This window comes from Myiozetetes cayanensis, unplaced genomic scaffold (genome assembly GCF_022539395.1).
Source record: "Myiozetetes cayanensis isolate MyiCay16 unplaced genomic scaffold, myiCay2020 scf3, whole genome shotgun sequence".
Taxonomy (NCBI): domain Eukaryota; kingdom Metazoa; phylum Chordata; class Aves; order Passeriformes; family Tyrannidae; genus Myiozetetes; species Myiozetetes cayanensis.
In genome coordinates this window covers 5,461,651-5,477,398 of record NW_026087521.1, presented here as the reverse complement: position 1 = coordinate 5,477,398, position 15,748 = coordinate 5,461,651, and the positions used below count along the sequence as shown (strand labels likewise).

The 15,748-nt window shown below is 41.5% G+C and overlaps 1 protein-coding gene across 14 annotated transcripts in view; it reads right to left on the bottom strand.

Moving 5' to 3' along the window:
• The window catches only part of CELF2 (CUGBP Elav-like family member 2), a 556,709-nt gene that overhangs the window by 69,470 nt on the left and 471,491 nt on the right, over positions 1 to 15,748 (bottom strand). For all 14 annotated transcript variants that reach the window (XM_050324875.1, XM_050324869.1, XM_050324865.1 and 11 more), the window contains 2 exons: positions 9,485 to 9,533; positions 683 to 817 (listed from right to left, as the gene is read on the bottom strand). In XM_050324875.1, the coding sequence (XP_050180832.1) occupies positions 683 to 817; positions 9,485 to 9,533 (184 nt within the window). The remainder of the gene's footprint in view (positions 1 to 682; positions 818 to 9,484; positions 9,534 to 15,748) is intronic.

The following is a 15,748-nucleotide window of genomic DNA, read 5'->3' as shown; positions in this document are numbered from 1 at the left end:
CACTCAAAAGGGATCGCTGGCTGTTGAAGTCTGTGCTGCATTTCATTTCCAAGTTCAGGTCGCCCACTTGACCACTCTTGATGGTGCTGCTTAACACCTCTCCCCTGGTTTTTGAGCTGTGGTAGAGGCACAAGATTTGAAATCTCTTTTTACAGACTTTTGTCCAGGTAAAGCTCTCAGGTTCAAGCTAACCTCTTCACTACAGCAGACCTATGTTTTGCATATAGTTACAGAAAACACAGGAATGGAGGAGATAGATTGTGCTACAACATGGGCCAGTTCCCGTGACCCTTTATGCCTTTAAGTGGTCATTTACAGTCCTGTCTTTTTTTTTCTTTTTATTTTGGCCTTGTGCTACAAAGCAGAAATGGGGTCAGGGAAGCAACTTTGATTTTGTGAGAGCAGAAAACTGAGGGTGTTTTCTCAGGGTGCAAAGGAACCTTTCCAGCTGACAAACAGGGTGATAACACAAGTTAATACGTTGGCACCGAGACCTTTCTGACACTGGAAATAAAAGGTGATAATTTCAGTCACTGTGAAAAGTTCATGTGGATAACTTCATCACGTGGGATGTATTACAGCATAACCTCTCGCTGCAGACAGCGGCTCTGCCTACCTTGGCTGTGACATATAGCTCCCAATTAGCACTTAAGGAAAGAGACTTTACAGGCTGCACACTCACCTCTGCTCAGCCCATCCGGTCCCCGAAGGATTCGGCATTCTTCTATCTGGCCGAACGGAGAAAACATCACCCTGATATCATTCTCATTACACTTCTTCGAAACCATTCCTATGAACAATTTTCTGTCTTCCACAGCTAGAAGATAAAAATAATGAATGAGCAAAGGCCATTTCATCTTTTTCCTGTGATCAATGCTTCATTACCACATCAAACCAAGCTCCAGTCATGTGAGTCTGGCTCTGTAACTGAAGACAAGTCCTAAGGCAAACACTTTATACTTACAACCTCCCTTCCCCCCTTCCCACCCCAAACATCTCGGTTTTCTTTCTCTCTCTCCTTTTTCTAGTGGTGCTTGCTGTTTATATAACATATTAATTGGCTGTCTTAGTCACTCTGCATACGCCTCCCCATAACGGCTTCTAAAAGAAAAGCACCCTCTGTTAGAGACACTTTTAAAGATATCTTTGCATAGATTCTAATTCAGATAAATTCCCTCACCCCCCTCATGCGTGAAAGAAATCATGACGGGGTGAGGGTGAAGAAGGGATTTTGCGTGTAATGATACCAGCTAATGAAAAATATTCCCGAAAAATGTTTTGAGAGGGCAGCTCCTATCTAAGCTTTCAATTTCTGCCAACTTAATGCACAGCACTGGAAAGGCAGATGTGCAGTGACTACTTTGGAAAAAGAACGCGTTAAATTTTTCCGCTGGTTTTTTTTCCAGACTGCCACAGCCCTCTCCCCTTCAGGAAGACACAAGGCATATATTCCAGGACATCACCTGAAGACCCTCAGACTCATAACGATGCTGAGTTTGCAAAAATACCCATGAAAAAGCTGCTTTACCTGAAGTATTGGCAGATTATTTCCTGCCTGCACTGTCACCAAAACCAGGACAAGCTGGACTGCTGCAGCAGGACACACACAGTCCTGTTAATCAAATTCAAATTTACAGGTCTAAAGCTGGGGACTCTTGTCAAAAATGAAAGAGGCCATCAAAACTTAATTCACTCTGGAAAGACTTAAAAATGTTAACGCACCCACCCATCTATATTAAACCAAAAATCTAAAGTGCTTATTATACAGTGCATACACCAGTGCTTTCTTCTTCTCTGGAAATGGCATGTAAATCCAATTCCCTGTTAATGAGCAGACTGTCAGGGTTTGTGGGGAAGCAAAGAGAGGAGGAAAGCTTTACTCCAGAGAGTCTGCACTGCACTTACTTATTTCTATTATTGTGCAAATTATTTTTGTAACGAAGTATTTTCATTTCTGGGCTTACAAAAAAGAAATAATGAATCCTCCCTTGCTCTCCAACTCTATCTCCTGTATTAGTACGAGTCTGTCAAATGGAATAAATTGCAGTTGGGGAAGAAGGAACTGCGTCCATTTTTTCTAGGATCTTATTTGTGTTATACTTCAACACTTTCAGTGCATTTAATAATTTCAAGAATAACAAGAAGAGGTTCATGTTTATTGATCATGAGAAGTGTTTGAAGTAATTTTCTCCTTAAATCGCTGACTTTAAAAAGTATTTGTAGCTTTTATGCAAGCAAGCACCAAAACCATGCATTTTTCAGAATCCAAAACAGACACCAGCCCCTGCAACCCCAGCTTCTCACTCTAAAAGCTTGCAAGAAAATTGGTGTGAATTTAAGAATTTAACACCCAGGGGAAGACGTTTTCCTCAGCAGAGATTCCTCAAGACTGAACATTTTCATTCACACTTTATATTGAGGTTCCACATGCAGGTGAACCCTCCAGAAAGGGTTAAAAAAAATGATGAATGCACAGGATGAGCCAGTTATATACAGATCAGGAGCTGAATATGCGTGATTGCAAATAAGACCTACAAGTTGGGATATTTTTATATGTATATATTTATGTCTTATTATGAAACTTTACATCTGATTCATAATACATAACTGACCTTGATGCTGCTAATAATTATTTTAAGGATGGGAAAACTGAATTGCCTTGCTCACAGCTACAAGAGGAGTCTAGGCAGCCACTTCTGCTGGTGAAAAGATGCCTGTAACTTGGCTTTTTACAATTCCTATACTGCATTGAGCAATCCTTTCTGAGGAAGTTCCCATGCCAGCCTGTCCCCTCAGCAACAGCCAAAGACTCTGGGCAGGGTGCAGGAGAGGTTTTGAGACACAAGACCCAGCTGGGCTGCCCCGACTGGGTTTCTCCACACCACAGACCCAGGTCAGGCTGGGGGAAGCCTTGGTGCCAAGCACAGGTCCAGCATTGCCTTCTGTTCTGTGCTATGAACCTCTTCATTTCTGTGTGTCAGCTAGCACCAACTAGTTTAAACTTGGGTTGATTTTAGGCTTGAAATACAGTGTGCAGGTCTACCCTAAGGGTGACTAGGTTCCAACCCTCTTTTAAAAACAGCTGCTGGCTAAGCTGAACAAATGCCTACCTCAGCATCCCAAAGGAGGTCCCTTGGGTCCTGCTTTGGTGTCAGGACAAAGACTCAAACCAAAGAGGTTCACATGGAGATTCAAAAGAAATGAGATGCAAACAGAAGGCTTTGTTTTAATTTTCCAAAGAGTAGCAAGCGACAAACTCCCCACCGGCCTCCTTCGGTTTCGCTGGTAAACCTATAAATATGCCATTTAACTAGCATGATTTGCAGGTTTGCTGCTTGAGGGTGATTTTATAGTAAATTAAACATCCAGCTCCTGTGTACTGTACATCTTAAAAATGCAGATTTCATGAGAATGCTCAGAGTACAGAAAACATATTGATATGATGACGTGCTCTGCATTCAGTGCCATTAGTCAGTGCTGATCAGTGTTGAAGCTTAAGAAAATTGCTATTCTTTTTTTGGCTAGGGGCCCAGCATAAAAAACATTTAAAGTGACAATTGTCAAGATCAAAATGACATGTTTTCACTCCATCTGATAGAACATCTGATATTATTAGGCTGAGAGAGTTTTTAACCATATATTCTCACACAGAGAAAGGAACGCTTTTCCACCTCGATAAGACTGACTGCCAAGATCTGTTTCTGCATTTTAGGTCAGCCACTTCTCTCCTTTCTTTCTGAAATGAATTCTTACCTGTCAGGCAGGTAAGGTTTGAGAATCAAACAGGCAATGGGCTGTAAGAAGTGTGGGGTCAAGAGGGGTTAGAGGTTAGCAAACTTTGGATCAGCTAAGCCTGAGCATTTTCCTGTGCATGTTGGATTGCTCCCATGGACTGTAAAATGAGGAGCCCAACATTAAACACATGTAACCCAGGAAAAGTGTTGAGGTCAGGACAGGTGCTACCTGCTGCTGGTTGGGGAAAGGATGGCACTCTAAACCCATCTCACCTAACTTTAGTCACCTACAGCCAAGACATCAGCTCCTCCAAAGAGTGACTGATCTCACCTTTCCCAGCAATATGGGATGGGCTGTGCCATGGGACTCTCTCCCCTGCTACTGGCAGTAGATAGGGCTGTTGCCTTCCAGCCAACTCCCAAATCTTGGTCATCATGATAACACCTAGATGTCCTGAGCTCCAGCTGCAGGGACAGGAGGAACAAATGAGCTTTGAGGGACTGGACAAAGACTGGGAGCTTCGAGGGACTGGACAAAGATTGGGAGCTGTAAGTGCTTTGGGCAATGAGAGCAGGCCAAGAGGAAGGCTGTGGGGGAAGGATAACAGTGCACAAGGGTCAGCACCTGTGTGCACATATCTCTTAAGCATTTCACTGCTGGTTGTTAACTCTCTCTCCCACATTTGGAGTAGGTTTCCATAATTCAAAATCCATAAAAATCAAGTGTTTTTTTGGTGAGTGTTTGACATCATTATTTATGAACCTTGCTCATAGACTTAGTTGAACTTTCTGACTATTTTGCACCACTGTGTGAGAAGGAAGTAGATACAACCATCAGGAAGCAGCTGGTAGGATGGGGGGGCTGAGTAACCCTCCTTGATGGAGCAGAAGTAGCCAGAAGGTCACAATAAACAAGACCTGAAGTTCTAGTTACAGGAGGGAAGGTGTGAAACTACACAGCATCTTGATTAACACATTATGGGGTTCACCTTTAATCCATCCCAACAAATTACAAACACAGGTTAGCTGTGCTGCCAGGGCAGTGGGAGTGACAGATCCAGTGCTAATCCTGCTGGATTTGGGGAGGGTTTTCCCAGAATGCAGGAACCCTCTGTGACGAGGGGCAGATACCTGCTTTAAAATGAGATGAGATGCTCTCGTAATTCCATCAAGACTAGCTCTGCCATCACTAGCACAGGTGCCTGGGCACTGTGTTTGAACCCAGAACACTGCATCAGCCAGCCAAGGTTATATCAGATGAAGTCTCTCTCTGCTGGGGGTGGATTGTTTCAAACCGAGCCTCCTGTCTCCTGACAGCACTGCATCCAACGTGCAGAATAACATCCTGAAGGGTCTAATTTTTTAGCTTTACTCAATTTGCTTTGGTAATGAGCATTTCTTGCAGGCTGTATTAGATCGCTTGTGCTAACCCAGGAGAACAGAGGAATAGAGGTTATTTTCTGAATGCTACAAAAGAATTAAACCCTGTAATAATCATGGGAAATCTCCCTGAAGATTCAACAAACATTTCTCTCTTCTAAACCCCCAAAATTCTGAAAAATCAAAATTATAACCCCTTATTATACATTTCTGAGTAGTCCAGTCAGATAGAGTCCATTTCCTCCCCTCCCAGAAGTTGTTTTCTCTTTTGAGCAAATCAATAATCAGTTAATTATGTATAAATGATGGGTTTTGTGGGGTTTTTGTTTTGTGGTTTTTTTCTTTTTTTTTTTCTTTTTTTTTTTTTTCCCCCAGGCAGAAGGGAAAGGGGAAACCAGACTTTTTATCCCTATCTGTAAGCCTGTGAAAACCCCTTGCATACAATCTGTCAAAATCACACCTGGATCTGGAGCTGCCTGCATTAATTATCAACTTTTCTATGTGTTAGTGCTAACATATGGCATTTAATTACTCCCATCAAAATCGGCGAAGTTGTGCCACTTAGAATTTCAAAATTATTTTTTAACTTTTCACTAATAAAATAAATAAAAATAAATTATAAGATTTCTCAGCTATCCTCCTCCCTCCTTTTTAAATTTTCTTAAATAGAGAATTTTGTCATTTTCCCTGGAGCAGTGATACTCTGATCCACTTCAGAGCATACTGTCTGTGAGATATGTGCCTGAAAGCATGGACTGTGTTCAAATCCAGATCCAAGACACATTTAAGTATTTGCCAAGCTGTAGCATGTTAATGGCCACAGACAACTCAGAGTCAAGCACGTGTTCATGTGTTTTTTGGCATTAGAGTGCAGGAACCCCCTTTGTTTGAAAAAAGGGAAAATGTCCTTAAAAGGATAAATACTGTGAGTGATTAACAGTCAACATTAACCTAGTAATGGTGGAGACTTCAAAGTCAAACCCATGCTTTTCTGGAAGATAACCCTTAAACAAAACTTTGTAGATAGGTTAAAACAACCACCTAGCACAAAGGTGGTTAGACTAGACCTACTGGGTGATCAGACCAGGACACACTACAAAATTCATCATCTGAAAATCTTTCAGAGATGTTACATTTCTCAACAATAAGAAGCCTTTCAGAATACTCCTGGGTAGACAAATTAATTAGATCTAAAGGCAAGTCTTGTCCCATCAGCTCTAAATGCTAAAAGCTTGACAGAAGAAATTAAGCTTTGCTTCATCTGTACGAGCAGAGAAATGACTCAAACACATTGTATGCAGAGGGAAGGAATCACTGGGACAGGTATCCCAGAGAAGATGGGGATGCCCCATCCCTGGAAGTGTTCAAGGCCAGGTTGGATGGGGCTCTGAGCAACCTCGTCTAGGTTAGTAACATGTGGGCAGGAGGTGTCCCTTCCATACCCATCTCCCAGGTTCCATGAGGTGAGCTCTGTCTTTGGTGCTAAGGGACAGTGATGCACACACCTAAGGACAGGAACAGTGATGGAGACGGAGGAGCATTTCATCCTGGTGTTCTCTGGCTTGGATGCTCATTCAAACCTTTTTAGCAAGGGACTCAACAGAGGGAGGGCACATATCACACAGGAAATACTGTTATTTGGAAACCTCTGTAAGTTGAACAGGAGGACCTATTCCTCCTCCCCGTGGTTCCTGAACAGGTCTATCAATCCTTCACAAACATGTGCAAGCTCAGAATAACTGTAGTGAGTGTCTAACTTCTCCTGCATATCTGTTTACAAGATATCTGGAAATTTTGACCAAAAGAATTTTATTAAGCTCTTTGAAAACGGAATAACACCGCTTTACCTACAAAATGTACTAGGATCCTCCCATGACTCAGAAATTAAAGGGTTTCAAGTATTCCTCAAAAGCTCAAACACCACGGATCATGAAAACCAAGATGCCTTGGCATGCCTTCTTTCTTTTCCCCTCTGAACTTACCAATCTGGTTGAAGAGGTACAGTTTACAATTTGCTGTTGGCATGGATAATATACCTCCTCAGATGGATAGCCTGAGGCATAAGGAAAACATGTGCCAAACAAGCCTCTACATCCCCCATGCTGCTGTTCTTTCTCTTCCTGGATCTACAAGCTGCTTGCAAACTGTCACCTACTCCACGGACCCCACGCCTACGCCCTGTCTTTCTGAGGAGCAGAAATACTGCATCACTGCAGTATTAGCTTGCCTTCTGTTTCTCTGGTCAATTAAAAAAATTAGTTCACCACCCCTAGGACATGCCTATCAGAAGTTCCTACACCCTCTAGGAGTCTAAATTTAAAAAGGTTTTCAATGTGACAATTGGAATCTCTGATCTGACAATTTGTTTTCCCCCAAATACAAAAAAGGTAAGAAAAAAGAAGCGAAAAAAGACAATCCCTTATGATTTCCATGCTTGGAGTAGGTGCCAGAAAATAAGAGAGTATTCCCACAGTGCAGACAGAAGTTTCATGCAGATAACCCTGGACTAACAGCAGCAGCCAGGAGCCAATGTATCCTGCTTTTCAAGCAGGTGCTACTTGCAGAGTAAGACAGAATTTGCACAATTCCCCATAGTGTTTTGCCAATATGTTCAATCTCCTTTAGAAAGAAACACTTCAGGCAATGAACAAGCAACTCACTGGGAGTCAATTTTGGACCATTGCCTCTTATTTTTCCAATATACCCAGGAAATTGAGGTGAAATTTGTCTTTGAAAGAAGAACCCATAGAGGCCACACTTAGTTCAGAGGGTTCACGCCAGTGTTCCTGTGCCTAAGGGGGATAATTGTGCCCACTTCTAGCACTAAATACCATGGAGTGGAATTTGGATTCAAACAGACATGTTCTCCTTGACTGCAATGGTGCCTGAACAGTTCAGTCCTTCTGCCCATGCTGGTGCCTTGGCCTCTATTCTAAGCATTCAAAGACAGCAAGAAATCACTGCTAAAATCTATTTGGGAAAGGTTCTTCATCCAAAGGGTGGGGGTGTGCATTGGATCAGGCTCCCCAGGGAAGTGGTCGTGCTACCAAGCCCATCAAAGCTCAGTGAGCATTGGAACAACACTCTCAGGCACATGGTGTAATTTTTGGGATTGTCCTGTGCAGGGCCAGATTTTGATGATCCTTGTGGGTCCTTTCCAACTCAGGATATTCAGTGATTCTCTAATTCCAACCTGAGAGAGAACACCCCTCCCTTACAAATGGGTGACTGCTCGTATTTCCTGTGCTCGTGGCCACTTTTGTTTGGAAAGTTGTTATAATGGGAAACCTAGCATAATGTGAAGTTTTAATTTCCTTCCAAACTTCCTAATCCTTGGAGGAGCCCGAAAAAGGGTTGCACTACAATTAGCAAAAAAAGAAGCCTTTAAAAAAAGCCTTGCGGAGAGATTTAGAGCCCAATCATAATTTACATTTGCAGGTATGCAGATCTCTAAGTGCACGGCTTCTGCCCTGATTACTAATTAATGAGGTGCAAAGATGCCTGTTGGAGGAACCAGCTCTGATTATGTGGGCCTTATGGGAAAATGAAGCTCTTGCAATCTAAGAAGGCAGATGATATCTTTAACATATATTTTAGAAAATTACAGGAACAAATCAAGGGGCAAAATATACACATGTATATATTTTTAAAGACTCACACCCAGCCAGGTTGCGTTACCATTCGATTATCTTATTTCCTTGAATATATAAACCTGGCATGTTTAATAGATTTAGAATGCTGTCTGTTTTGCATGTCATATACATCCACTTAGGCAGTACCCTGGTATTCCAAATGGATATTACTGTCTTTATAGCATTCATTTTTCAATCGTTGAGAGGAATAAGTATACAGAGAGCTGCAAAGTGGGTTTCCCAGTTCATAATGAAGCATATGATTAAAACCTAAATTTGGCTCAGATTCAGAACAGCATCACTCTATAAAAAGGTAGTTTAGGCAAATGCTTAAGGCTGATCATCTGCTTATATAGTTTGTTAACACAGGAATGGTTTTTTGTTTCCTTTATTTTTAAATTTCACCATTAAAATTTCATTTCCACCTTATCAATATCAGGTGCTCCCACATCACCTTGCTGTTAGGAGAAGCCAAAGAAGAGATGTATGCAGTGAGGTGAGTCGTGACATACAGGAGGTACAAGGAGGACCCTTTTTAAGAACATTTCCTTCCTTCCTCAAAGCAGAAGATAAAAAGGAGTTCAGAGCAGCTCAATACCTTCCCCAACATGTCAGGTGTAGGGAAACTACCTCATATAATTTTCACCACACAAGGATTAAAGCAAAACCTCTCACAGTGTTGTGCTTACTTTAGTTTAGAGAGAGTCATAATTAAGTAAAAATAAATTAAACACATACCATTTGACTTTTCACTATCTGCGGGTTTCATCTGAATAGGATGATGCATCTAAAAACAAAAATGAAAGAGAGTAAGGCAGGTTGGATAGTCACAAAAAATCAAGAATCATGTTTTTAATGAAGGGCTAAAAAGATACATGATTTAATATTAAACATATTGAAATTATATAAATTTCAAAATGACACTGTATTATAGGCTTTCAAGAAAAAATAAAATGGTAAAGGAGCATTTTATAACCAGGAAGATTAAAAAAAACAGATCACTGGGCCCACAGGACTCCTATAAATCTCTAATTTGCTGTATCTAGTTTCAGAAGACCTCTAAAGTTACAGCCCTCATTAGTTTATGGCATGCTTGGTTTCTGTTTTACCAACTTTTTTTTTTTCCTTGAGCTCAATCACTGCCAAAATCAAGATGGAATTTTCAAGTAATTTAAGAACTAGCAAGCATTTTGAACATACTCAGAGGAGTTGAGTTTGACAAATGAACTTCGCTTGTAATTAAAAACAACGTGCTGATTCTTCTAGGACTGAAGAGAATCTTGCTTCTTGCAACAGCTTCCTATAAATGTTCAGTATTTTATCCTTTTGTTTTAGGATACATTATACATTCATTTATAAAGCTTCCACCACAACATGGAACAATTCTGGGTTCCATAAAAACTCCTCATCCTTTTTTCTTTTCAACCTCTTCCTCCATTCATGTCCCTCTTACTGCAAAAGAGACCTACCCCCGTGAGCAGCATTCCATGCTGAACATCTCATGGCATCTTAATGGTGTGTCCTCAGCTTTCTCTACTAAGTGATCCTGCTCCCACACTGAATTGTTGATAACTCCAACAAAATTTTTACAAATGGTGCTTTTGTTCTTTCAGGAATAGCAACATTCAAGCTCCCTCTGTTTAGAGCATGTGGCTTTTCCATGGACATTGGTTATAGCCAGACATGAGGCCACTGTGGTGTACTCAGGGAAATTTTGTTACAGGTTCTCAAAAGCCTTCAGAACTGACCTCACATTGAGATTCAATGTGGGAAATTTTTAAGCTTGCAAAAAACCCCACTTTTATTTTCTTTCACAGCCTCTGCATAGTTGCTGGGATTTGACTGCACAAACCTCCCGGCAGCAGCAGGGCCACTGCCTTTTCTCTCCTCAGCAAATCCTTACCAATTCACGTGAGCAGATAAATAAATGTATGCTCTATCTGCTTTTGTATCATTTTTCAGTGCAGCAGAGCTGAGTATTGCCTGAAAATGTCAGAGGCAATTCCATTTTTTTAATAAAAGACCATTATGACAAACTTTGGGAAACAAAAACAGCTGAGCAGGAGAGAACATCCGTGCCCTCGTATCAAATGTGCTTTCAAAACAGCACAGAAACCCAAATCTGTACTGCCTTTGGTGGAGTCACTTAGCCTCCAGGGAAAAAGATGCTGGATTCTTTAGAAAACATAAAATATAGCTGTGAATGTTTCTGTGAGATTTACTCAAAGTCCAGAATGCTCCCTGGCCCTGCAAATCAATGCGTTTCCTGTGCTGCTTGCAAACTCCCCACTGTGCCCTAAGGAAAAGGCAAAGCCACAAGGTAGATGTAGTCGCCAGGATGCATAAATTTGCTTCAATTCTAACAATTCTGCTCTCTTTGAATCATTCATTTCCTAAATGGACCTTAATAGCCCAGCACTTTTCTGCCACTCTTACTCGATCAAATTTATAGGAAAAAGGGAACTTCTATCGTACTCTGTCTTTAGTGCTTAATATTTATCCTGAAATCAACAATACACTGGGCACTGCAGGAGACTTAAAATTCATGGGAATGTCATGCAGCGTGTCCACGCAGCAATCAAAAAGAGAAAGAAGAAAAAAGGTGTAACTTGCTCCATGAGCCCATTGAGGTTATGGATGTCTCTGAGGAGCAATGGAGTGGTAAAAAAATAGAGGAAAGAAAGGTAAGTATTGTAAATTCAGGAATACACAGATTATAAAAGAAAAACCCAACGCAAATTTAGGCCTTTTGTAGATGTTCTTTATAGCTGCATTTATATGCTCCAAAGAGGAGATATTTTGAATAAAGGCAATTCTAACAATGTTAAAAACTTCTCACTTCTGAACCTCTCAAACTACCTGAACTAGAGAAGCCAACTTTAGACTGAATTCATGTGAAGAAGTTATTTTTGCAGCCCATGGTCACAACATAAAGATCAGTGTCACCCAACAAACACACTTATTGCACCCAAAATCATCCTCTTCTGTCACACATAATTACCCCCAAGTTCATTATGTCAGTAGTCTGGTACATTCAGGAAGCAAGAAGCAAGATTTAACAGGATGCTTCAGCTGGGTTTTGACTTGATTTCAAAGGCTCCTGCTGAAAACTCATGGCTCAAACTCCCTTCACACCAACAAGCTGAATTCGGGAGTGACGCTGTTGTGCTTAAAATCATATTGGTGTAAAATCAGCACAAGATCCAGATCAGGCCCGGAGAGTTTAAACTGCAGAACACCCCCGGAAAAAATGGATGCGATACACAAACCTGGCTTCAGTGAAGAGGAAGGTGGAAAAATACCTTCCTGACAGTTTCCTAACATGAGAGGGCTCATGTTGAAGCTTGTTTAACCCTGACCATCACCAATTGATACGTTAACAACCTTTAACACTAGATTCAATAAAACATGCCATTTATAACCTGAAATGGGTTTTACAGAGTCACTGGTTCGCATCTCATTATTAAACTCATTGCTGACCTCTAGAGACAACTGCCGTGACAATACATATTATAAGCTCTCTACCCATAAAATATTTAAAGGTAGGTGTAAAAAAGAAAGGAAAAGAAAAGAATGACTCTCAAAGAAGTGTGCAGTGAATAAGAAAATTAAAGGGGCAGAGACAAAAGCTAAATAGTTACCATCCTTTCACTGTACAATGAGCAAAAGAGAAAATAATCTGTGAGTTTTATATCTTCCTTGTATAACTGCAGGCTATAAAAATAATAAAATAGCTGCACTTTCCCAGGCCCTCCAAAAGATTATAGATGATATAAACCTTTTTCAAATTAGATGCCACTCACTAGAATCATGTCATCTACTGAAATGAAGGATTTCATGTCTTATCAGAAAGCTGTTATTGTAGCTATACATCACTTATGAATCTCAAGGTAAGTGATTTCTCAGTATGTCACGCTGCCACACAGAACAACAGGAAGCATTTTCTTCTTTGCTTGAAAAAATCTTTGTTTAAGGAAACACGGTATTTATGAATGCACAGTTGCAATTAATAAATAGGCAAGAGTAACAAAAGTAATGACAGCAAATAATTGATAGACTTCAACACTACCCTGTGCTCAGACCATACAGTAAAAGAAAGCAACACAGCTCTCAGGTAAGTTCTTTCTGAGTGTGGGCAGCTTCCCCTGGCAAGCACTGTGCATGGGGATATCACACCCAGGCTGGAGTACGGGCTGTAAGGAACAACCTCTCCTTGTCAATATTATGGAGAGCTCACAGCTGTGCAGCAAGTACAGCACAACCCACCTTTCCTACAGGAACTCCCTGTCCATAGGTCTCAAAACACACCATGCCACTGTTTTACAACTGAGAGCAGGCAAATGCCTGTTGCCCAAGGTCGCTGGTGCCTTGTGGCAGTGCTGGCAGCAAGATGGGGGCTTCACTGCTCTAACAGAGCCCACCCGAAGCTGGAGGCCAAGCACACCACCACATCTCCTTGGGCACAACCCAAGCAGGGGTGCTGATGGTCCACAGGAACAAAAAAGGCAAAGAAACAGTTGTCAAACATTAAATCCTGAAAATCCCCCTAAAATCAGTGAGAATCTAGCTGCTGGCAATGTTCAGGGCAGCAGCAGGACCATGCGATGGCCTAGAATTACAATTGAATAGTTACATCTTTTTTTCCCCTCACCTTCTCCTGAGTACTTCCCACTGTATGTAACTACATCAGACAAAAAAACCACAGCAGAACAACCCAAAACTTCTCAAGGCACATACCCTCTCCAGTTTTAGAGCACCAAACTCATCTTTTCAACCACAATAATGCTTCCTATTTACATTCTTGTCAAAGCCATGTGACATCTGCATGGGAGAAAACAAGCCGGCTAAGAGTCTATTTCTGGCAAAAATACTGCAAGGAAATTAGATTAACCTGGGTGGAATTCTATCTGGGAATTTGGAGTCTGTCGTGGTGATTAAGTCATCATTTCTGTCAGATTACTCTAATCGGCTGTCAAATACGATTCCACAACCCCATCTGTAACTTGGCATCCTCGTTATTCAGTCGATGTTACCTTCTGTATACAAAACAAACACCAAACAAGGAGGTGTGTGCAGTCTAGCATTTAGCAGAGTCATTAGCTGTGATTACTATTGTGTGCTTGCACATTGCACGAGGCGATCAGCGTATGGTTTGTTTTATTTAGTCAGGAGATGCTTCAAATCAGGTGTAATCTTTACCCTGAAGTGATAAGGGTGAGTGGGGAAGAACTGTCTCCAGGATGGGACTGGCATGGTCCAAGTTGCCACTGAGACACCTGCAACTGCTTCAATCTCCTTTCAGAGTCATCAGTACGTCTGGTGGAAAGGCCTTTGGGGCACCTGCTTTCCATCCATTTTCTGAAGAGAAATTGGCATTCAGATGTTCTGGGTAGGCTAAAGACTTCCTGAGAGCAGTAATTTCTGTGAGTGAAGCAAGGTTTGTAGGAGGAGGCAGTTGGCACTCTAAATGGTCTGTATTGGCTGGTTTAATAAGAGGTATTTTGTTAAACATGTGAGTATGTTAGTCTTACAGAGGACTTTAGTGATTAAAAGCAGGAGCTGCCTTTCAGTGAAGATGAAGGAGCTGATGGGCTCAATTTGCTGCAGCTGTGTTGAGTCTGTGAAATTTGGGTACCCTCAGCACCTCTGAAACTCTGGCCACATAATAAGACTATGAAAAATCATTACTTTATGGTCCATTGCAAAATCACCTTCATATGTGATTATTACATCCATTAGCAGCTTTTATTCTCCACTCCTGCCACTGCAGATGTACATGCCGCGCTCCTGTGATTCCTCATGCCTTAAGGAAAGAAAACCACTCAGCAAGAAAGGACTTAGAATGTATATAAGCCTGTCCACACCTCGACCCAGCTCAGTATGGTACTAAAAGACAACCTCAAAGTCCTCTGATATTAAGCACAGGGTGACTTTACACCACCAGAGTTGAGGGGATGTGTGTGGACAACGTTATACATGACCCCTCACTCCTTACCATTCCTCTCATCATCTTTCAATAACCTTTTAAAGCCACCAGATGATTTCTAGAGCTCTTAGCCCTTTTCAGACCTGTCCCCTTCCTCTCTTCCCTGTCACCTGCCCTGGCTATAAGTTTCTAGCCATGACCCACTCAGTTTGTGCCCTTACCTGTCACCCTCACAAACCACACTGCAGGGAAGCACAACACAGAATGGAGTTAAACCTTCCCCCAAGCAAAGGGTAAATCTGAAGAACTTGGGTTACTTGGGTAATATCCAAACCAAACAGAAAGTAATAGGATTAAATGATGACAGCTTGCATGTATCTTGTCATTTCTAGCACTTTGGGACTTCTCCTTGCTGGCATTAATCACTGTTGAAGCCAAAGGGGACTTCTTTCATATTTTCTACATCTCAGAATCGTAAAATGTCAGGAGAGAGTGTTGGAGAAGATGTCAGACCTTAATTAAACCCTAATATTCTTCTTGGGGAAAGGATTATAAGTCCAGAGACTTCTTGGAATCAATAGAAAAACCAAAGAGGAAGAAAATATCAAGGAGCAGCAGGGAGAGGCTGAGGGCACAGGAGAAGAAAAGCACCTAAAGAGGTAGCAGCACGAAAACCAGTCGGAAAAAATTATGTTCTTTGTCTGACTCCAGTCTGGAAATGAATTCAAAGCTTTCTTTCTCCAAGTTCCTGATCCAATTAGTGAGTGCATCTTAATTAGACCAGCAGTCCAAAGAAAAACTGCATCTCTACTTGCCAGGCTTCTGAGAACCTTCACTGAGTTTGGAAGTCAGGAAGGCATGTACTGACCTACCAAAGGACTGGGGGAAGAAGAGGAAATGGTCCATAAGCACCAGAGAATTAAATGATTTTCAGTGTCTTCAGAGGTGGTTGTTTTTATGGATTATTATGTGCAGATTCCTCTGCACACACACCCCAGCCCCTCATTTCAGCTTCTAGCTCCCCAGTTCTTCAGTAGAATCCTTTCAGAGAAGCTCTTAAACACATTTCTCACATC